Below are 24,159 nucleotides of genomic sequence, written 5' to 3'. Positions count from 1 at the left end.
CACAGCTTTTTGACAACTCTGTCTGTGAGCAGTTTTGAATCTGGGTTATCAGGCTGCCCTGTATGTGGTAGACGAGCAGTGAAGCAACCAGTGATCATTTTCTCAGAAGGCCTTACCATTCACTGTGAGACTGAACAGAAAACAAAAGGAATGTAGATGGACAGACTCATAAGGCACGCAACTACAAACAGGAAATTTAGAAACTCAACAGCCCCACCTGCTGTTTCATATGTGCATTGTCCTCGGGGTTCAAGTTTATTATCCGTGCCACCCTCAAAGTATGCATGAAGAGTACAGCAGATAATAAAAAAGCGATAATAAAAAGTGACAAAGTATTATGCAAAGTGTTCAAAGCAGGGAAAGAAAAAAACAACAGGTTTATTCAAGTATATGGGCCACTCCACCATTTAAAAAGCGATGAAGTCAAGCTTAATCATAACGAGAAGTAGTGTTCAACCTATGAATGCAGATTTATATTTTTTCTGTTTTTTCTGGCTCTGGAGGGAGCTTTCCAAAGTTTGAAAATACAACCCTGATGATGTCATCAGAGTTATCTCGGCTTGGGCTTGTGACTTCAAATTTGGAACTGTGGTATTTAAAAGAAATGAGCATTTAGAGGGCAGGCAGGATCAAATGAAAGACACCATCAAGTTGCATTAAAGGAAATGTAGGATCCAGTGTTTTGCGTTGATTTTGAGCATTCTGTATTAAGTCTGTCTCTTGTTATTCCCTTAATTTAATGGAAGTTCAATACCAAATTGCCGGAGTACCCATTAATACTCAATCAAGTCGTGAAAATGAAGACTTGGCACAGATTTATGGATCCCATTGTCCTCAGGCACATTATTCAAAGTCCAGGAGCCTCTTGCTGCAAGTTGGAGCTGTCACTAACTTTTAAAATACAGAATGTCAGTAGAGTAAACAAGTGTGGTAGAATTATCATGACTGCTATTTTCAGTTCCTCTGTCAATTTTGAACAAAGATTTAAACTTGAATTGATTATTATTTCTGGTGTGGTTTCAGTCAGAAAATGGTAGTAATGTAAAACCTGAATCAGTATTTAGTTTATTTGAAAAATCCTGAATCATCTTGTAGGGCAAGTTAAAACTTGAACATGTATGAATGAGATGGTGGCTGACACCTAAAGGTGGAACAAATACACAATCCGAATTAAAGAAAACAAACCTGATACCATTTATCAGCATATCAAATCACAGGCCACTTTCCACTATAGCGCTTTGAACCTAATACACAAACACACAAAGGTTAGTATGTGCAAGCACACACACACACAATCCATTATCTTCCACTGAGCAAACAGAAACTAAACCTGCACACACCTTCATGCATGCCCACACGCATAGACACACAAAAAATCCATTTGTACTCTTTGAAGAGAAACTACAAAGCCAAGAAGGGCGCTGGTCCAGACGGAGTGGCCGCATGTGCTGGCCTGCATCTGGGCAGACTTTGACTCCCCTTGTGGCCTGGATCGGAGGAGTGAAGCCAAGCAGAATCTCTGTCCTCTGTCAGATGGATGAAACCACTTAGCAAATTAGCAGTCTTCCCTTTTTGGCTTTACAACACACACGTGGACACACAATGCAAGCGCATACTTCAAAAGCACACATGCAGGTATATGCACACATCTGCACACATGCAAGCAGCATAAGGCCAGGTCATGAGAGTCATGAGAAACATGTAGTAGCTTGAGAGAAGATGAGCGAGAGGAAAAGTGGGAGTGAGAAAGAAGAGAAGAGTACGAGGGAGGTGAGAGGAGGATGATGACACGGGGAGAGGGAAGTATTGAGGTGAAAAACTGAGAGGAGAGGAAGATGGTCAGGAGGTGTAAGGACAGAGAGCAAGGAAAAAGGGGAGGGTGTGGAGGCAGGTGAGGAAGACAGGACGCGTCCCTGTGGAGAGAATGGCCGCTGGGCAAATTAGCGTAACACCAAAAGCCAGTCTGTTGAAGGGACCATGCAGGGGAAGGAGAGAGGAGCAGGACGGAGGGGGAATTGCCTGTGGCACGCATCCCTTTTACAGGGGTCACCACCAGTACACATCAACTCAAATGTACAGACACACTTACATGAGCCCTCATACACAATCCTTTTTGCACATATCTTTTTTACTAACATACAAACTAACATAAGCGCACCTACATGCAGACATCTATGGACATTTCAAGATCATCAAATAAACAGAAACATGGCCATGATCGTATTATGTGACATCAATGCTGATTAAATATTTATACAAAGGACACACAAACATGCATACTAGACGTGTGTGTGTGTGTGTGTGTGTGTGTGTGTTTGTGTGTGTGTGTGTGTCCGTACTGCCTTCATCCCAGTGTCCAGAGAATCACATCAGGGAATAACGGACACATGAGGATCAAATTGATTAACACCAGAGTTCTTAGCAGTAATGCTGAGGATTAAGACAGCTAATAAATGTTTCATTTAAAGCCAGATGTAGATCAAACATGAGAAAGGCCCCATGCTCGTTCTCTTGGGTTAGCGTGATTCTGCTCTTTCCTCTCCCCCTCCTTCTTCTCCTTCTCCTTCTCCTCCTCCCTCAGCTGTTGGTTTTCAGCTGTATTATGACAGCCACTACAGATCGTCTCACTAGCAACTACAGGCCCTGCCCTTGTGCCTACACATCATTAGCTCTCCATCTGTCAGCTTCCTAACAGGTTCCCACTAATGTGGCCAAGGACTCACTTCATTGCATTCCTATCCAACAGGCAGCAGCAGTCAGCTAAGGACCAAGCTCTATCCTGTTCTGTTCAGAGCCTCTCTTTTCTGTGACTTTTACTTCTCACTCCCTGATCCTGCATTCTCTTCTTACTTCATCACTCTCCTCTTGCATCCTCTTTGCCCATCCTCTCCGTCCTCCTCCACGTTTAACCTTTCTACTCCACTCCACTCCTCTCATCCCCCTCTTCGTTCTTCTCATACTTGTTCCTTAAAGTATCTGGTGAGATTTAGGGCTAGCGCCAATGGTCAACAGGGGATTAGCAAGTATGGAGGTTGGAATATGTGTGAAGTCACACACTCTGCAGACTAGAGGCTCTCTCTCTTTCTTTGTCTCTCTGTCTCTCTGTCTCTCTCTCTCTCTCTCTCTCTCTCTCTCTCTCACACACACACACACACACACACACATGCAGATAATCCACACATGTAAAATCCCAAGCAACTGGACACAAGCTGTTTCTGGCATCATTTTTATAATTTAGCACACACACATGGTCCAGATACCCACTACTGAGAGGAATATAGGCAAACAAAACAAATGGAAATGCAGTATGCTTTGCCGCTAAAGTAATCTACAGGCTTAAAATAAAATAAAAAATAAGAAAGCACAGAAAGATGTAGTGGCTAATGGCAGCACCGGTGACACTGGTCCTGGCAAATGGGCTCTGTGGCTGTGTGTGTAACTCTATCTGTGGAGGGGGAATACAGCAGTGGTTGGGTAATGGAAAGGTCATTTAGCCAATCCCCCAGGTAGGGGGGCTGGTCTGACACGGCTCGTTTGTCACAGTTCAATAACTGCCACTCTTGGGAGTGTGAGGGAGAGAGAGAAAACGAGGGAGACGTGTGTGTGTGTGTGTGTGTGTGTGTGTGTGTGAAACCCTGGTGTGTGAACGTGTGCTGAAACCCTGGCAGCACAGCTGATTCCCAGAGCTTGTACCTCCATTAGAGGCCTCAAACGGGGTCACAGCGAAGACTAAGCACCACGGACTCAGTCATCTCGACTTGAAAACTTGTAAGCCTTGGCCTGGGAGGATTATCTTGACTCTAACTGGTAAATGTTCGGTTTTCCAAGTGGGAAAACTGAATTGTAACACCCTTTTGAACCCAAAAATGGCTACTCCAGATGGATGGCTAGCTGTTATGGCTTTTGATCAAGTAACAAATTGAGAAATATATATAGCCTGCATTTCATTTTTACCCAGTCAAATAGGTAGAAGACTACACATAAGTTGAAAGAATAGGCTATATATAGTTAAATGTATCTTCTGTGAATATTTAGAAGTATAAACTATGAACGTATACATGTTAGTTATGGCGAGTCCACACAGCATTCTGGAATAGGAGATAGGAGAAAAACGTGCTCTGGTTTATTGGCATTTCTTTAAACCACTCAAAATCGGCATGGGCAGCGCTAAACGCTGCACAAAGCCCCGGTGCCGCTGGAAAATAGCCTCGGGAAGGAATATGTTTTGAGGGAATGTGTACGTTCAAAAGTTGTTTTAGTCGTGCAACAGAAAACTCAGATTAGACAGTCTAGCTAGCTGTCTGGATTTACCCTGCAGAGATCTGAGGAGCAGTTAACCATAGTCCTCATAAATCCACCGGAGTTTAGAATTCCAACACAAAGGAAGCAGAAGGTAACAGTAAACCGGTCTAAAAAAAAGGACATACGGCAGAATATCCGGCGGCAACGGAGCAATCCCGGAAGTGGAAGGTTGTGGTAGCTAATACCGCTACTGAAGTAAAATGTATCATTGAATACATTAAATAGGTGCCTATCACACAAAAATCTGACATAGCCTATAGGATACCAGGGCAAATTACTTACAGTAAATTTTATTTTGATACTCTTTATACAGATTAAGACTTGGTCCTTTAGGACATCTTTGATTATGTTTCTCTTTATGTGTTAAGAAAACTATCAGAGCTAAATAAACCATTTAAAACCCCATTGGATTGTCTGAAAAAATGTATTGTCACCAAATTAAAACAAACCTGTTTTTTCACAGGACAGCTATATAAACAAATATACTGTATCATATAATAATATATAAAATTAATTGAAGATCCACCCAAAATAAGATCCTTCTGTCCAATCAATCAATAAATCAAACCAGGCTGTCTGGCTGGTGCAGAATTGCAGCTGAAAGAGCTTTATAATAAAATAAATGCACATGAATATAAAAATAAAAACTGCAAAAGACTACGCACCATTATTCTCAGTTGGCTGTATTGATTTATACTGTGCATTTAACGTGTCGTTAGGTGTGTGACAGAATGATCCCCCAGCTTTGTGAAAGAGCCAAAGATTTTCACACATCTCATTGAGCGACTGGTGAGAGACACCACAGTTTGTCCTTCTCCTCACTTTGAAAATCAATAATAAGCTTCTATGTGCTCATTCACGTGTCACATGTCTTCCCGGAGAGATGCCCGAGGCACAGATTCGTATTCATCTTAACAGGATTGGGAGATTTTGGCTTTTATGTCCGTCTGACCCCCCCTGGAGACTTAAGAACTACTGACTCTGTCTGGGTTTGATCCCATGTAATACTTAAATACTAGGTTTGTTTGATATTTCTTTAGTATGGTCTGTGTCTCCCCCTTGTGGTCATCACAGGGATGCATAAAACAAGAGTGGGATGAAAATGTTTGACACAACAGAGCTTTTGGAGATATTGTGAAGGAAAAGATCAAAGAATGATTATCCAGATTTATTATCAGACATATTTGGAACAATATCATTCAATTTGCCTCATGCAACCAGGTGCAACTTTGAGGTGCAGTAAGAATAAGAGGATGAAAAAAAAGCAGGAACAAGAGAAACAATCCAACCAAATAGTAAACACTGCATTTTCATTATTATACATACTTTACGGATTAAATTCAAATATATTCCTATTATATTAATGTGTTAACATATTGGCAAATCGTTATAATTCGAAAATTATAACAATGGTGTCATATTTATTATATAACACTGCATCTCTAGGTGCTTACAAGTGGTAAGTCAGTCTCAGTATTACTCATATCAGCTGTGACTGAAACCACACTGTATGACTGTGTGAGTTTGTCACTGTAAATGACCAAACCAATAAAATGTTGATCTGCAGCTAACAGATAATATCAAACACACAGAGACACTCAGACTACATTATCTAAGCAGATACCTATATGATCTGCTGATGTGTTTGACAAACCCTTACAAAACCTTTAAACTAGACTTTCAGTCTTATCCAACAAATGATAGTGAAAGAGCTGCTGCCTAACACAGGGGCTGAGCTGTCTGTGGTCAGTGACATCATGGGACAGAAGCTCTTCCTCATTCAAAATGACTCACAGACATTTGGGCCACTCACGGTTTTAAACACAGTTTACTCAGCCACGACCTTCAACAAATTGTATTAAAATTGTTGGGGAGCGATTAACTTTAGAGAGAAGTCCAGTAAAAGAAGTTCCCACTGAGGAAAGCAAGCAAGCTGCATTCAGTTTAAGGAAGTAACAACTGAAATGACACCTTTGATGTTTAAAGATGCTTTCTGGGTAAGTCTATTTCTGTGCTCTAATGCTTGTCCTTGTTGATAATTGAAAGCTCATTGCATATTCACAGTCATACAATAATTTATCTTAAATCTTAAGGTTATTTATGTGGGATTCACATGATAAGTAAACTACAATTGAATGTATTCAGTATGCAGATAATCGAAAGTATCTGCAAAACAACACGTACATTATCATGAACTGTAAGAGATTCCTGTCACTGGTGTATACAGACTGTACCAGTCATCTGCAGTCCTAAAGTAGCAAACATTTAGAGTGTAGATGTAAAATTTGACATTTTATTAAATAAAAATGCATTTGTTGAATTCTTAACCAAGACAGTACTGCTGAGTTGTACAGTTCATAAATCCAACAAACTCTGTGCTACAAGTCTTCCCTCAGTGTTTGAGCTATCGTAATGTGTCCAACTGTCAATCCGCGCTCCTAATAAGGGGTGGTTTCATGAAGTACTGAGTATGTTGCCATGTCACATAGAACACATTTTTACTGAAGGGCCAGTTCTGCATTTTGACCACATAGTGAGTCCAGGATTGACTAAAGACATGTTGCAACAGTTGTTGTGCAATGCGGTATATTGCAGTATTTCTCTAAGCTTTTTCTATTTCTTCTCAATACAGGGGTCTGATTTCACTTGTCATGCCGGGTATGATGCTGTGATCCAAAGGTTGCGAGATGGAAGGCAAATGTGCAAAGATGTGGAGGAGCTTTTAAAGATGAGGTAGCATCCATCTTTCAGTAGCTGAAACCAAAACATAAAGATATGGGAAATTCTTCATTTTTGTGATTGTTGTGTAATTAACACCATTAATACACATAAGATGAATAAAAATCTAAAGTAAATATGGCTTTTTCCAGCAATGTCCAGTTCACCACAAAATGACAAAACAACTGTATTATACTCGATTACTCTGCAAGGGTCAAATGTGCAAATGATGGAATCTGCACATTAAGACCAAATAAAGTGATGCATAATGTGTTCCTTTTGTTAGGACAGTAATGTATAACAGTTCAGTTTTACAACTAAATAAACAAAAATTCTGGGTTGTAGTGTAATTCGTCTGTTCTGCACAGGGCACTAGCAGAGGAGAAGTATGGAAAGGAGCTGGTGACTATTGCTCGCAAAGCTGGAGGACACCCAGAGATCAGGTAAATACATAGACTGGCATTCGCAGTCCAATGGCAATGAGGTCAATATTATGTACTGTACAGCATGCACATACTATATACTTGGTATATTGGAAGAGGGTCACATATTTATTGTGTTGAAGGACAATGGGATGAATTTTAGATACTGTTGCTGACTGCAACACACAATGTAAAACATCAGTCAGTTATGACTCATAAGCCTATTCTTTTTAGAGGAAACACATGTCTGTGCCAAAAAAGAACAGGCTGTGTGTGTGTGTGTGTGTGTGTGTGTGTGTGTGTGTGTGTGTGTGTGTGTGCGTGCGTGTGTGTGCGTACCACCTAACACAGCAACCCCTCTCTCAGTATACAGAAGGTCATTATCTGTTTTTATCAGTTTCCTGTTCTTTGTCATGTCAGCTGCCTGCTACAGAGCTGACTACACTCTAAAAGTGACAATAAAAAAATAAAAAATAAAGCCATAAGGAAATACCTTTGGGAAATTTAAACAAAAAAAAAAGTCTGGATGGAATCTCCATGCTGTCTTAGCATGTCATGGGTCAAATAATGAGCCACAATTTACACTCTTTCAGAAAATGCCAGTAAGGTGACGTTGACCGTAGGCCTACTTTGTTCTGCTCTGGCGTAGCTGCTTAGTCAGTCGGACCGTTAGGTTTTACCGAGCTGTGTGTTCTCAGAAAGGAATAGGAAGGAACACGTTAGTCAACAAAAAGAAAATGCTGAGCGAGAGCCCTGGATACATTTTAAAATGTTGGGTGATGACTGTTGATGGTTATAAGTTTGCAGAGATCACCCGCCTCTTTGTACACTCCAAATAAAGCATTGAATTATCTGATTCTCAATGTGCATTGTTTTTCCAGCACCTTGAGGGCATCATTTGAACTATTAAAAACACGTAAGTTCATCCAATCATGGACAAATCCAACCAAAGTACTAAATACTGCTGCGACGGTTGTTATTTGTGTATGAAGTGTAGAATGAATTTGCTTTGCTGTATTGCTGTTTTTGGCTGCAGAAATCGAGAACATCGGTAACTTTCACATCCAACTCTCTGATATATTGAAAGAGGAGGTGAAAAAGATTGAGACATTCAGAGAGCGGCAGAAAGAGCAGAGGAAGAAGGTAATGGGCATTTGTGTTGCTTAACAACTGACTTATTGCACACAATAGAGATATAGAGGTCATATTTCATTGCCCTGACAACCATAATGTGAGGTTTGATGGCTTGAGACATATAGAGATTATTCTTCTCTACTTGTTGCAGATTATATGCAACCATCATTTAAATCCCTTTACAGGTAATGAGTATTTACAAAGCTAAGTAATGGCAAAGCAATGAATGGACCACTAAAATCACTACAATGATTCCAAAACTACATTCCAGTCATTATAAAGATTACGCCTACTAGAAGCTGAACAAGTTACCTCAGCATTTCCATTTAGATCAAGTTAGAATTCGGGCTCTTTTGTTTTAAGTTTCTACAGCATGTTATTAGGAAGTGTGGGCATCATCGGTAGATAAAAACATTACATGCAAGCTTGAAATAATTTTATTCTGACCCTTCTGTTTCCCTTTGTAGTTTCAAAGCATCATGGAGAAGGTTCAGAAGAAAAAGGTTTCTTTGTACAAGAGGACCCTGGAGGTAGGAAAATATGAAGGTAAATATGGTGCAAAAAGGGAGAGCTTGTAGAATACAATGTGAGAACTTGCAGAACAAAAAATCTGAACTTGTATGTTAAAATTTGCACTTGTAAAAATTGAATTTGCACTTGTAAAAATAAAATTTGCACTTGTAAAAAATATTCACACACATGTGCTCTGAATTTGGTCATACAAAGAAAAAAAACATGAGAGCTTGTAAAAAAAATCTGAACTTGTAAGTTGAAATTTGCTCTTGTAGAAAATGTTCACACACCTGTATTCTGAATGTGAAGTTACAGAAAAAATATTCACAAATGTGTAGATTGATATTTACATGAACACAATGACAGCTGCAAACTTATAATGCAACATTTACTCGTATACTTTTTTTTTTTTACTCTGGTTCATTTTCCATCACAACCACAACTCAGTGATTACAACCTCTCGAATCTGTCACTGCAACTTCACATATGTGCTCTCTCGCATCACAAAGTGGCGAATCTGCGCACCTCGACTTTCACAACACTCTTGACGATACATTTGGTGCAAAACTAATTTGTACCTGTGGACTTAGGCTGTGGAGCTCTGAGCTAACAGAACGGGAAAAGCCTTCTTATATACAGTCTATGGGAAAATCAGGGTTTCTATCGCCAGATGAGGGACAACTCTGTCCGGTTTATTTATGTAGCATGGAAACTTGGTGGAATAGCATGCTAGCGTTAGCTAGCTAACTAGCAGCCAGCCCGCTTCTAAATAAATACCTTTTAATTATCTAAACACTTTTTAACAGTCAAACTAAAACACTGGCGGTGAGCTCCACGGCCTGCAGCCGCAGACGGACCGTCATCAGTGGGGATCGACCAGCGTAGCAACACTGCTTTTGCCAGAAAGCTTCGCTGCCGACCTCGACCTGCAGTCGGAGCTCCAGCGGGACACGGAGAGCCCCACATCCGGTAGCAGCGGCCCATCCCCCGGCCATGAGCAGAGCTTGCTTTGCTGATGTTGTGCATCCCTGCTAAGAATTGCACCCGCTTGGGCAGAAACAATAATTTCTGCAGAATTCATTGCTGCCGAAAATTGCATCTAGGTAGCAAGGAAATGCTACTACAGAGTCTGATAAAACATTGATGTCTCTAAACCTTCTAAAATCCTAATCATTATTGATGAACATGACAAAGAGATTTACTATTGCCTAGTTTTTAAACAGTACTTAAACTACTTTGCCTTATAAAATCATTATTTTCCCTAGTGGATGCAATTCTCGGCAGGGATGCGAAACTTGGCACCTGTTACCCACTGATGACGGTCCGTCTGCGGCTGCAGGCCGTGGAGCTCACCGCCAGTGTTTTAGTTTGACTGTTAAAAATGTTTAGACAATTAAAAGGTATTTATTTAGAAGCGGGCTGGCTGATAGTTAGCTAACGCTAGCATGCTATTCCACCAAGTTTCCATGCTACATAAATAAGCCGGACAGAGTTGTCCCTCATCTGGCGATAGAAACCCTGATTTTCCCATAGACTGTATATAAGAAGGCTTTTCCCGTTTTGTTAGCTCAGAGCTCCACAGCCTAAGTCCACAGGTACAAATTAGTTTTGCACCAAATCAGGGCATGAAGTTAACTTTTTTGACCACCAGCCATTGTGGCAGGTGGATTTTTAAATCCACCTGCCACAGGGACTTTTTACCAGCCATTTTGTTTTTGTCATAAAGGTGAAAAACAGGAATTGCTGTGTCTCTATGATCCTATCCTGTCCTATTGATGGTAGCCTACTCGTGGACATTGCGCCGTCATCACGTGCTGTAGTAGGGGGGCCCGCTTTGATAATCCTGCATAGGGGCCCGGTGTTGGCTCGTTACGCCACTGCATATAAGAGATGAGATGACTGACAAAATCAGGAGTAGCCTATGCGCACCAAAACAACAACAAAACACTGGTGAATGCGCACCATAACACAAGAATTTTTTTTGTATAGTTCTTAAAAATAAATAAAAAGGAAACTTGTTTTGGGGAGAATAATACTTATTACTATTAATTCATTACTCTGGGCTGAGATTTCCTAGGAACCTTAACAAAAAGGCTCAGGATGCTGCAAATGTTGGTAAAATATGAAAAAGGCTGGTGGATTTAAGACACAAAATAAGAATGTATTAAATGAATCAAATATGAACATATCTGTCATTGTCAGTGGCTTGTTAATCTTTACATTGTTAGTTAATTTCCTATCCTGGCCTGGGACACACATTCATACGGTTTGATAAAATACTTGTTGGACTTTAACTTATCATGAACTTACAATAACGAGAGTAGCTGTCCTCAATTTAGGTCATCGTGTAGGTCTCATCTGCGTTTTTTCCTGCATCCACCGTGTGCGTTTGTGTGTGATTGTGTGTGTGTCTGTGCGTGTGTCTGCGTGTGATTGTGTGTGATTGTGTGTGATTGTGTGTGATTATGTGTGATTGTGTGTGATTGTGTGTGATTGTGTGTGCGCGTCAGTCGCGGGGGAAACGGAGCAGCCCTGCCCGCTGCAGAGAGCCGACAGTATTGAAACAGCAGCAGGTTCAGTGACAGCGTACATTGATGTTAAAATGTATACATGTTGGCAGGACGGTCTGAAATGTTTTGCATCACTCAAATCTCATTGGCTACCCGCCAACGTGGCAGGTAGATTGACAGTTTCACCCGCCAATCACAAAAGTTACCCGCATTTGGCGGGTGGGCGGGTGCCAATTTCATGCCCTGCACCAAATGTATCGTCAAGAGTGTTGTGAAAGTCGAGGTGCGCAGATTCGCCACTTTGTGATGCGAGAGAGCACATATGTGAAGTTGCAGTGACAGATTCCAGAGGTTGTAATCACTGAGTTGTGGTTGTGATGGAAAATGAACCAGAGTAAAAAAAATGCATTATAAGTTTGCAGCTGTCATTGTGTTCATGTAAATACCAATCTACACATTTGTGAATATTTTATCTATGACTTAACATTGAGAATACAGGTGTGTGAACATTTTCTACAAGTGCAAATTTCAACTTACAAGTTCAGATTTTTTTTACAAGCTCTCATGTTTTTTTTCTTTGTATGACTTCAAATTCAGATCACATGTGTGTGAATATTTTTTACAAGTGCAAATTTTATTTTTACAAGTGCAAATTAAATTTTTACAAGTGCAAATTTTAACATACAAGTTCAGATTTTTTGTTCTGCAAGTTCTCACATTGTATTCTACAAGCTCTCCCTTTTTGCACCATATTTACCTTCACAGGAAAACAGCCACAGCTGATATCCTTTAAATTAGTACATTTTGCATTTAATCCATATATCAAACTGTTTGATGCATATGGCCATCATTTGGCATAAACAGCAAACATTACACTTCCTGTCCTTTGAGGAACTAATTGGTTTGTGGTTTCTGTCTCTCTCAGTCTAAAAAGACCTACGAACTGAGATGCAGGGAGGCGGACGATGCCGAACAGGGGAGTGAGAAGACAAATGTTACATCCAAAAACTCAGAAAAGGTACAAAAACTAAATGAGCTACCTCACTATGAAAGTAATGTCAGACCAGGGATTCAAATACAAACTTCCATTTAGACATTTGGCTTTGCACCCCAAACTGAGTGCAAGTGTCTAGTTGATAGCACAACATAGTGGAGGAACTTTTTCTGCAATTGTGCACAGTGAGGCAATTATGCAACATGGAACTGAAGTATGTTCATGTTTGTGTCTGTCATATCCTTTAAAGCACATTCAATATTACGCAAATCCCCAAATGACCACCGATTACATTTAAACTTTTGTTTAAACTTTTGTATATTGAGCAAAGGTACCAAAGTAACCTTTCCAACATACTGTACATTACATACATTTTTGGGCCTTATGATGATGATGATGATGATGATGATGATGTTTTGATGTGATGAAAACATTTTGTGATGAAAGCTTGTAACAATGGTCATGCAGGTCTCTTCCTGTGTAACATTTGTTCCACAGGTACGTCACAGGGCCAAGCACTGCAGACAGGCTGCCAATGAAGCAGGTATGACCTAGAATCATGTTTCATCTCTATAATTGATACATTTATATTTGACTGAATTAATGAAATTTCTCAATACAGCCACCACTGATTATTTAGAGAATACTTGCACTGTACATTATTTATTTATTTATGTATTACATTTGTGTTCGCTTCGTTTCATTTCTAACAATAACCACCTATAATTAAACTCTAATCTCTCATAGAGAAGCTGTACTTAACCAACATTGATCAGCTAGAAAGTGTTCGCCAGGACTGGGAAAAAACGCACAAAAGCACCTGTGAGGTATACTGTGGACTATATTCCTACTGTATATATAAAATTTTTATTTATATAGCGCCTTTCGTGAAACCCAAGGACACTACAGAATTACTGTGGCTAAGCTAAAGGAGGTTGTAGGCTATGGTACACATATGGTGTTTGTAAATGTGTTGTAAATGACATGCACTGCTGTCTAATATAGTCGTAACCCAGAACAAGAGCTTCTACCACACAAACTAGACCTCACACCACATCCCCTTTATTTGTAAGTATGATTCCTCTTACTGCACCTTCATACTGCTGACCAGTGAGGAAATACACTTTATCTTGAGCTGAATCAGCTAAAAATGAAACTACAAACCAACAGTAAGACCGTAACATATGATACAAATCAAGTTCTGTTATAAGCTTTTTTTAAGATACATTACAATTGGCATGTTAGCCATACCTAATACATTCAGATGATACTGCTGGTGTGCCAAACAGTCTCACGGCAGTTCGTGTAAATGTTACGTTATTCTTAATCTATTGATACGTGTTCACAGAGACGTTTTTCTCGTTTTTTACGTGTGTGCAGTAATGTAGCATGACAAGATGTAAGGTGAGGGACACAAAGTGAAAGAAAAGAAACAAGTAATGTGTACATGTTTCTCAGGTGTTCCAGCAGCTGGAGGGAGATCGCATTAGCATGCTAAGGTGTGCTCTCTGGGACCACTGCAATCATTTCTCCATGCAGTGTGTCAAAGATGATGAGGTGAGCTCACTTTTTTATTGATTTACTTGGATACAAACCTTACTCAACCTTTTGGGTTCAGCTTGGGTAGTTGTCTTACTTAAATGCTTGGTTTTAATTCAGGTGCAGGTTTAAAACGTATGTACAAATGCAATTTTAGTGGCAATTTATCATGAGAAATTTACAGTGTTGAAATGTGGATAGGACACTATTATAAGAGCTTACATTTCCAAACTTAAATCAATCAGTTAAATATGTACAAAGTATTACCCATGCAGTGGCAGGGCTCTAAGGCTAAACTAAAATGGTCAACATTGTAAACATTAGCCTGCTAAATGTCAGGATGTTAGTTTATCATCGTGAGCATGTTAGCATGCAAATGTTAGCATGTAGATTAGTAGGCCTACAGCCCCAACACTAGTGTGGCTGCAGATATGTAGACTCTTTCTTAAAAGCTAACACAAACAGCACATGTTGTCACCCATTTGGTGGGTGATTGAGATTGTATAGGCCTACATGCTAAGCTTCTTCCTCATTTATTTTTAGCATGGCTAACTTGAAACGAAAGTCTCTAAACACAGGAATGTTGAGTTATAGCCTATGGGAACAGTGTACTATTCTGATTTCAAAGGAATTGCTTCTTGTTTTAAAATCAGTCTAATGAGGAGGTGAGGAAACTACTGGAAAAGTGTGACATCACCACAGACAACAACTACTTCATAGGGATGAAAAGCACAGGATCGAGGCCTCCAGGTAAGAGGCTACTTAGTATTTTCCCCTTAAGAGAAAACGACAAAACTTGAATAGAGAAGTGAGAAAAGTAGCCATGACAAAAGAACTGGATTTAGAGTGCTACTCACCTTTTAACCTCTCTTGTTCAGTGGACACGCATAGGCAGAAAGCAACACTTGACCTCACTTCTCAAATGAGCAGCTTGTCTTTTCCTCCCACAGAGCCCATATTGTTTGAGAGCTACTACCAGAGGGAGACGTTCGGGGACAGCAATGGCCAAGCACATTTCGCAGGAGGAGAAGACATGATGATGAGGTCTGACACAATCCACATTGAAGGAGGAATTACAGTAATTACAGTACATTCTGGTAAAACAAATTCTGCAACAATTTGTGCATATTCTGCATCAAGTTATGGTGCAAATGTCTTCATTTATGTAAAGGAAATATAATTGTTTTTTTTGGGGTGGGTTGCACTGGCCAGTTTTGATTATTGGGGGGGTCGTAACCCCCCCTGTAATACGCCTTTGGTTGTGGCAGTAAGAACATTTTCAGTTTCCTCCTGGTTTATCTGTCTTGAATACCTTTTTTCTGTTTTGACCACTACAACAAAATTCTACACATCTGAAAGAATCATGTGCAGCTGTTATCTGTTGATCAGAAAATGTCTGTGTATATTCTAAATATCTCCCTTGACTCAAATCACTTAGGTGCTCTGATCCCCTGCTCCAAAGTTCTGTGAACATCAGTGCCGAAAGTCTTGAAAACTCACAACCAGCACTGACACCTTTTGGCGAGTGTAGGTATTGCATTCACTTGTAAGATCTCTCTTAAACCATGGTAATGTGGGAAGTAATGAACATTTCAGCCCAGTTGTGCTCCTATCATAGATATTTTCTATTGGAATATTGATTTAAAATTGTGCTTGCATAATCTTAAGTTTAAAACATAAGATTTAAAAAGAAGGATTACTTTTTACTTTTGCTCCAGATGTGTTGAATCATTTTTTATACAATTCAAATAAAGGGGAATTAAAATGTATAAACTAGAGAAAAGTACACAAAATTAAAATGAAACATTTTTTTTTACAGTGTATTGTATACATAAAGTTTTATTTCTCAAAGAAGTTAACGTTTTGCATTTGTCTTCAGTTGAGACTCCAGGCAGAGGATATGCACCCATACCAGGCCTCCAGCATGCAGCATCATTGGCCACAGTTTCAGCTGATGAAGACATCTACATTGCACTTTATGAATACGCTGCACAGGTGATTACTATGGATGCTTTCTTTAGTATTTTTTTTACAATGCTAAGACGTAGCTAGACATGAAACCAAGTTTGTCAATAGCAGGGCGCCATTACTCTGATTGTACAGTATGTTAATAAGATAATGTAGGTATATTCAGGTAAGAAATTTCAGTGAGAATGGCTTGTCAGTGCCACTATTTCGTAACTAACATTTATCATCTTTGTTCATAATGACTGATCAGGAAGCGGATGAATTGTCTGTGAGTCGAGGGGACGTGGTCCAAGTGTTGGAACGAGGAGAAGACGGCTGGTGGACAGCGGAGAGGAACGGGCTGACTGGACTGGTGCCAGGAAACTATCTGGGCAAAATCTAAACACTCACACAAAGAAGAATAGAAAGACTGAAGAAGAATAAACTATCTGGTGTTGAAAATGTGGATGGACGGTTTTAAAATGAGAATTGCTCAGTCCGTTTTCAACATGAGTTTGATGTACAAACAAAAACAAGTTTTAGTTGCTAATAGTAGAACTAGTATTGTGCTAGTGTAAGCCAGGCTTTACATGACAACAATAACATTGCTTTTTTTTAATCAACAAGCTGTGATTATCAGACTCCAGACAAAGAGATAACTGATAAAAAAATAATTGTATCTCCAATTGATAAAGAAAATGAGGCTGTATTGTGACTTTGGCACCCTACCCTCGATGTGATAAATCATGAGTTACCATTAAATTAAGTGCATATGTAGTGGTGTTTTTAGCTGAAAAGAAATGGTGGGCTAGCCTACTTTGGACAGGTGCAAAACCTGAAAATTACACAATTATTATAATGTAGTCTGGCATTGCCAGATCTCTCTCCAAAGCGCTGCGGAGGAGGGTCTGGCTACTCCACACAGCATTCCGGGATGGGAGAAAAACATGCTCTGGTTCCTTGGCATTTCTTTAAACCAATCACAATCGTCTTGGGCGGCGCTAAGCGCCCGGACGCAATAACGGTGCCTCTGCAAAATAACCACGGGAAGGAACTTGTTTTGGTGGAGCATGTGCTTGTTCAAAAGTTGTTTTAGTTGTGCAACACAATGCACATTTTACATTTCTCACACAGTTAAACACAGGTGATAATCCGACTGGGAACATACCTATTTTATTTATTTCACCGTTTGGGTAGCTGTTTGCTCTTCCGTGTAACCCCAATTTTACCGCATTTTCCTGCTACTTTAATGTTTGGTCATCCTCTTAGAAAGACGCTTGAGATTCTGAAAGCCTGTTCTTGACCAGGTACCATCCCCTCCAAATAACACACACAGGAAGCAAAAAAAGTGCCTTCTCTGACAAGCTAGCAGTTAACTTTAGGCTAACTGAACGCTAGCCATTTCAAGTGTGCGCAGTAGAAAATAATCCACATCGTTCATGGTGACCGCTCAATTTCTTCTGCTCACCACAGCCAATAACAACAACAGTACTTGACAAACAGCCAATCAAACTGCAGCAGGGCAACAGGTAATCAGTAACAATGGCATCAAATGTGTGCCATCTGCTTTCATTGTCAAAGACTTTGGGGATGCTGTTGTTGTTTTCCCACACTCCAGGCACTTAACATTGCGAGACACAGTAGCTGAGATGGCCCACCACAGATGTATACATCAATGTAACCCACACGCATTTAAAACACCATTTCAAAACTATTCTATCCAGCCACTGCCTTTAAATAGTTTAACAATAATAAATAACAGCAGCTGATGTTTTATGTCATGCTTTCATCCACAATTATATATATTTCTAAATGACTCAGTACCACTAAAACCACACTTTTTTTCTGCTGCCAGCAGAAGGGGATTTGCGCCTGGTTTGGTTTTGTCTCTCAGGTTCCAAATGTGGTACTAATGGAGACCAAAATACAATAATGAAGGATTTATTCCTGAGGAAACTATTTTTTATTTATTTTTTAACTCTGTGGTTTCATGGTGCATCAATCGATTTGTTTAAACATATATTCATATTTTTCATGTGACTGATGAATTATCAAGTCATTACAGTTTAAAAAGCATGTTGGAAAAATGCCAATTAAACAGTCAAGTTGAAATGTATGAGTTTATTTGTCACCTGCCTGTTCTCCAGTCTTTACAATTTTGTTGTCATGTTTTTTTTCAGCAGCACTAGCTAAATATCTAAGGGTCAACTTAACACCTCAAAAATATTAAAACGGTGCACAATTTCACAAAAATGTATAAAACAAAGTGTCATAATTGTTTATAGTAGGTTTATAACTAACAAACTAAACCAATGGAATTCTCTGACTGTAACAAACTGAATTTACACATACACAGGTCTTCAGGTAACACTGATAATACTCCTACTAATAGCACTGGAGACTAAACAGGTCATTCACAATGTACATATTGGCACTCACTAATGAAGCCTGATTCAGAGAACATCCACATCAAAACAGAATGCACATTATTCACAACCTGAATAATTGTGAATATGAAGAACTCTTTCTACCAACCATGGCTTTGAGCGACAAAACGCAGAGCTGCTCCAAAAACAAAAATTTAACGACTGAGACAAAAACACTGAATTTGTTCTGTGTGGTAAAATGTTTTTTCCCTTTTCACAAAATCTGGTCAAACCAACTTAGGAATAATGTACATGTTCTTTTTAGCATAGCATTTTCATTTACAACCATGAAATATCGCCAGAGCTCCAGCTGTAGTGCAAACTAGCACACAAGGAAATACATTCCATACAACACTCCCACACTGTGAAATTATACATATATTTGCTCCAAATTACTTCTCATCCTCCTCACTGGGGATGAGCCCAAATTTTATCAAGCCACAATTGAACGGAAAAAGAAATCTGCGTCAACATCAATAATGTCACTAAGCCATATACAACTTTGGCTTCTGTAAATATTTCAGAATTTGTAAAGAGAATAAAAAGAACATTTAAAGTAACAGTAATAAAGCATGTCAATAAATAACTGGTTACCCCTTGAAGCCCCCACCCACCCAAACCACATCATGTGTTCACTACTTTATCATGAATTGTGCAAGGTGTGCTTGAGCTTATATAACTACAGCTGAAATCTACTGTGGACATGTCTGGTGACGCTCCTTTTGATTTTTGACGTTTAGTGTTTCGTTGGTTGGCTGCGTCCTTCATGCATAGCTGTTGGTTGTGACCAGCAGCTCGTACGCTGGGTCATGACTCCTCCTGCACAGCACCACGCAGGCACAGAGCATGCCCAGCATCTGCAGGCAGACAGCAAGAGAACACAGACACAGCTGTTATTTGAGTCCTTGTGCCTGTCAGCAAACTTGGCAGGAAAATAACATGAGTGTAATCAAAAAGCAAGAACAAATGATCAGTTATTTTTTAATTCTGATGAAGCACCCTGAACTTGTGGATAAATTCCTTTTTACCAGTATGCTAGTATGGGAAATCACATGGTGTAGGCAAATCGTGTTAAACCAATATGCATCTTTTCACACATACAGGGTGCATGCTGTGTTATAATGACTATGCTTGAGTGTAATAATAAGTGATTGGTCATGCTGTCTTAGTTGCTGCTTTGGGAGCAGGGGTTTCCTGGTCAGCAGCAACCATGCTGAGCTGTTAAACACAGTAAAAATCATTTGAGACAATTAGGTCAGAGCGCTGACAGAGATGACTACAGCTTTAATTATGCTCCGAATAAACATGCATTTGACTTGATATAAATACAGTCATAGAATAAGACGTCGTATGTATGTTTTTTTTTGCAGTGAGGCAGCTGTTTGTTGTGAATGAATTAACCTCAGTGTGAACTAATTAAAGTAGCTGTATTCCTTTCTTAGATTTAGGATTACTGTCACAATTCTTGATTTGGATCAGAATCACAGTTTTTTGCTTTCAACAAAATCTAACAAAAAGTTTGAGCAACATCCACAGCATCAGCGGCCAAACAAAAGGATAGGTTTATACATATCCACAGTTCAGCTTATTTAAACCAATTATTTGCCAGTAAAAACTAATAACTAATAATTTTAGTATTTATTTTAACGTGCACCTTTGTATTCACTTCCAAATAAGTGGCTTAGACGCTATTGCTAGGATAGAAATTAGTTTAAAAACGGTCTGGCTGCTCGCACTGATGGCACTATATATATATATATATATATATATATATATATATATATATATATATATATATATATATATATTTGTTATTTCAGGTGACTCCTTGTCCTCCTTACCTGTATAGATGCAAAGGTGAGTGCAGCCCATATGACATACATCATGATCTCCTTTAACTTCTTCACAACAAGAGCTTCACAACCCTACGACAGAAAATTATAACGTGTTCTTACAAAACAAATGCACAGGCAATAATGTCAGACAACCTTTTACATTGTGCGTCTGTTTGTGCCACACAAAACTAAATCTTTACTTTGTTCTGTGATTTTAGCTGTTATAGCCCTACACTTGAGCTTCTTGTTTGTACCTCTTGGTAGAGATCTGCTGGTCGAGTGAGAGTGCCGCTACAGTTACTTATGCCGGGCTGACAGCAGCTGACTGGGACGCTGTTGTTCTTAGATTCTTTGAACCAGCGCGTGTTCCTCCAGTCAGAGTAGTTGTGAATGCCGCAGCAGTGAAGCTAACAGAATAATAGAAAGAGAACAGAGTGGGATAAAGAGCCTGGAGTTAAGAGTACAATTTGAAATTTGTTTCACGATCTGAAATATGCGTGCATCAAAACAATTTACACATTAAAAGGCATACAAATGTTATTGCAATGTTATTACAACTCAATGGCTGCTCAAATTAAAATTGTAGCAGACAAAATAAAAATGATTTATTTAACAGACTTTTCTTCTTACCTGCCTCTGCACATAGTCAATAGCGCGGCTGGGAGCATCGGTGTTGGTGCCATTGTATTCGTTGTAAACCTTCTGGATGGAGTGATTCACCTCTTTTTCTACCTAAAAAGAAAAGCACTGTCCCTGCTAAGTGACTGCAATTTTTATGTGTTATCTCCAAGGGACAGCTTTTCACATTATTATAAAACTAATTTACAATATAGGCCCTTAGCTAACACTCTTACAAAACAGGACATGAGACACTAATTCATTAATTAATGATTTAATCCTAGCAAAGGAAGTCTTGAAACAAAAACAGGATTCAACAATATTATGTTTTGCTAAAATGTCAACTCCAAATGCTATGAACTCTATCCATCTTATTTTTCACCTGGAACAAATATATAAAAGCAGTCACACAAAATACATGATCACACATAGTTGCAAAATTTCAAATTTAAGAACATCAGACCAACTGCTGCAAACTTAGACCCACTTTCGTTTAACTTTACTTGTGAAATACTCATGAAGTCCAATGAGACAGTGTTTACCTTTGCCCTGTATATGTAGCCAAGCACCACCACCACACACTCTGTTACAAACACCAGCAGGAGAATGGCAGCAAACTGAAATGACAACAAAGACACAATGTTTAGAGGCTCATTATTAAGGTGAGTTAGAAAAAAATGATTATTTGGCATCGCTTTCAGTGCCATTAAATTCATATTTTTCTTATGTTGTTTTGTGTCTTCCTATGCTGCCTATAGTATGTAACAGAAATGTTGCATGTGTGTTCTTCCTCGGCATTCAGTTGATTTTAAGGGTGCAAGTCAAAGTAGTCCACACTCACAGTTGCCAGACCACAGGAGCTTTCACGTATTGTTGCACAGCAGCCAATCAAGCCAATAATGAAGAGAAGAGTCCCAACTGCTATTATTATGATAGCAGGAATCAATGTGTACACATCTTCAAAGAAGTGGTCATAGTCATCATATGTGATAAACACATAAGCTCCAATGTAACATAAAATTCCAGCTGCAGCCTGCAGAGAGAAACGGAGAAACAGAAGTCAGAGAAACAGCGACAGTGAGAGAAATATGTCCTTTGGAATTGTCAGAATTTTATATTATTATTATTATATTATGTTATTCTTCTATGGGTCTCACATAACAATTACTTGATGGTCATTGTTGATTTTGTTTAGATATGCCAAATTTGAAGTATATGGTCAGACTGTTGAGCTAAAGCTATGCTAGTTGTTGGCAATTGACCCTATACACGTTTATAGCAACAACAATGACAAGGGGGGTACAGTTAGAAAAAATGTTTTATGATAATAAAAAAGGGGTAGTTAACTTTATAGGCTATGTACTTGTGTTATTACATTATCTGGGTCACATGACAGTGATTATATAACCAAAAGATGTATCCTGGAATTCATTAAAAACTTTAATTTGTTTGAAAAGTAATACATAAATAAATATTTTTAAATTTGACTGAAAGAGACGGTTACATTGTTAATCGCAATTATTTCTGAGACAATTAATTGTACAGCAAAATTTGGAATTGTTACAGCTCTAGTTTGTAATGATTAGTTTTTCTTTAATCACAATATGCAGTACAGTAATTCAGTTGGGTAGTTTATTATGGTGTATGTTGTTCGCTGCTCGAATCTTATTTAAGACACTGGTACTTATCATGCGGTGAATGGCTCAGGCCTATCCTACATTTAGAACATGGTCAAACTATACACCCCCAGCCCGTCCACTATGCTCTGCTACAGCCAACAGGCTTGCTACTCCTTCACTACGAAGGCCCAAAACAAAATCATGACCGTTTATCCTGGCTCCACAATGGTGGAACGAGCGTCCCATTGACATCAGGAGGACAGCAGAAACTCCAGACTGATATCAGATTGTTGATACTGTCATGGTGTATAGTGTAGGATTTTAAAAAGCATGTTTTGTCTTTTTCCTCCTCACATTTATTTGCATTGTAAACTTTGTACAGCCTGCGTTTTTAACTATGGCCATGTCAAATAAATATTTTAAAAATATATATGAAATATAATAAAACGTGCACACACACATACTATTTCATACATTAAAAATATGTATTTAGCTCCAGCTGAGGAATAGCAAAGACAGATAGGCAACACATTTGAGAGACTTATTATCTCCACATTATTTAGCCATCCGGCGGATGACACGGTCTTTTTTAAGATTTTAGAGCGTTGTTGTTTATCATTTCCGTTTTCAATATATTAATGTATATCTTAATCCAACTCTGTTGGTCACATGATACAATCAATGGTTCGGATAACACTGCAGGTTAACTCAGCAGCTGTTACAGGACCTGGCAGCTGCTGCATAACGTCATAGCTACAACTTGTGGGAGGCAGCTATACCCGACACATTGTAGCTAGCTACCGTCACATTATTGTTTTTCCAACTAGTGCTTCTAACAGTGAATGCTAAAGGGACACTGTTTCGTGGATATCCTGGCTCAAAAAGCAGCTAGTATATCGCCAAACTGTATCGCATCTCTGGCGCAGTTTTTTAGCTAATGTGTTCCATCCCTGGCCTCACTGGGATGCTGCACATTGTTCAAACATCCATCGTTTTCTTACCCAAAATATGAGATTGAGAAAAACCAAGACGGTTTTGGATGACGTAATTCCACACTGTCCCATGGTAACTTGAGCTCTAAAATTACAACTGTGACTATAAAAAATATATTTTGATGCACCTGCACCTTTGCTGTTATAATAATAAAATGGCTTCGGTGGTCCTGCCACACTGTGCAGACTCTTCTGGGCTCGACCAATGAAATCGCCGCAAAGAAAAAAAAACAACAAGTCACGTGCTCCAATGACATCACCATTCACAACAAACTGTGATGGAGGGTGTTTAAACATTAAGCCCCGCAAAAATCTAACAAATTATGCATTGTATGTTATGTAAACAGTGCAGCTTGTGAATTTAATATTAATTGGTATGTAACTTGTTGGAAGTCTGTGTTTTTGTTGATAACAATGAATACCTTGTTGCACACTTTATTACACAGTCATCATATTATTATCCTGTACCAATTCAGTGGGATGTGAGGTGTCATAAGTAATAAGAAAAATTTGAAGAAAAGGAGGAAAAATTACTTTAATATTATTATTGATCAAAAGCAACAGAGATTAATGTGCTTAACTACATCCAG

General features: G+C 39.0%; 2 protein-coding genes across 5 annotated transcripts; one reads left to right on the top strand and one right to left on the bottom strand.

The window, feature by feature from the left end:
* The first annotated feature begins 6,062 nt into the window (after positions 1-6,062).
* On the top strand, positions 6,063-16,979 carry LOC116060606 (proline-serine-threonine phosphatase-interacting protein 1-like). Of its 3 annotated transcripts, none has more exons than XM_031314271.2 (15): positions 6,063-6,299; positions 6,935-7,035; positions 7,389-7,463; positions 8,324-8,358; positions 8,479-8,585; positions 9,044-9,106; positions 12,525-12,617; positions 13,092-13,137; positions 13,341-13,420; positions 14,052-14,150; positions 14,786-14,882; positions 15,083-15,176; positions 15,571-15,659; positions 16,012-16,127; positions 16,351-16,979. In XM_031314271.2, exons 1-15 carry the CDS (start codon positions 6,267-6,269, stop codon positions 16,480-16,482), a joined length of 1,260 nt encoding a protein of 419 aa, XP_031170131.1. In that variant the 5' UTR covers positions 6,063-6,266; the 3' UTR covers positions 16,483-16,979. The 3 variants fall into 3 exon arrangements, with proteins under 3 accessions (XP_031170131.1, XP_031170129.1, XP_031170132.1); XM_031314269.2 differs by having other exon boundaries at positions 13,062-13,137; XM_031314272.2 differs by lacking the exon at positions 16,351-16,979 and having other exon boundaries at positions 13,062-13,137; positions 15,571-15,663.
* A 1,201-nt stretch (positions 16,980-18,180) lies between these two features.
* On the bottom strand, positions 18,181-23,777 carry LOC116060607 (tetraspanin-3-like). 2 transcript variants are annotated; one of them, XM_031314273.2, is made up of 7 exons: positions 23,579-23,777; positions 21,800-21,991; positions 21,501-21,575; positions 20,971-21,072; positions 20,595-20,747; positions 20,347-20,430; positions 18,181-19,362 (listed from the first exon to the last, which is right to left on the bottom strand). In XM_031314273.2, exons 1-7 carry the CDS (start codon positions 23,639-23,641, stop codon positions 19,270-19,272), a joined length of 762 nt encoding a protein of 253 aa, XP_031170133.1. In that variant the 5' UTR covers positions 23,642-23,777; the 3' UTR covers positions 18,181-19,269. The 2 variants fall into 2 exon arrangements, with proteins under 2 accessions (XP_031170133.1, XP_031170134.1); XM_031314274.2 differs by lacking the exon at positions 18,181-19,362 and adding an exon at positions 19,490-19,723.
* Positions 23,778-24,159: the final 382 nt, after the last annotated feature.

This window comes from Sander lucioperca, chromosome 3 (genome assembly GCF_008315115.2).
Source record: "Sander lucioperca isolate FBNREF2018 chromosome 3, SLUC_FBN_1.2, whole genome shotgun sequence".
NCBI classification, from domain to species: Eukaryota; Metazoa; Chordata; class Actinopteri; order Perciformes; family Percidae; genus Sander; species Sander lucioperca.
Note: the sequence above shows the minus strand (reverse complement) of the source record. Positions and strands in the feature narration are given on the sequence as shown.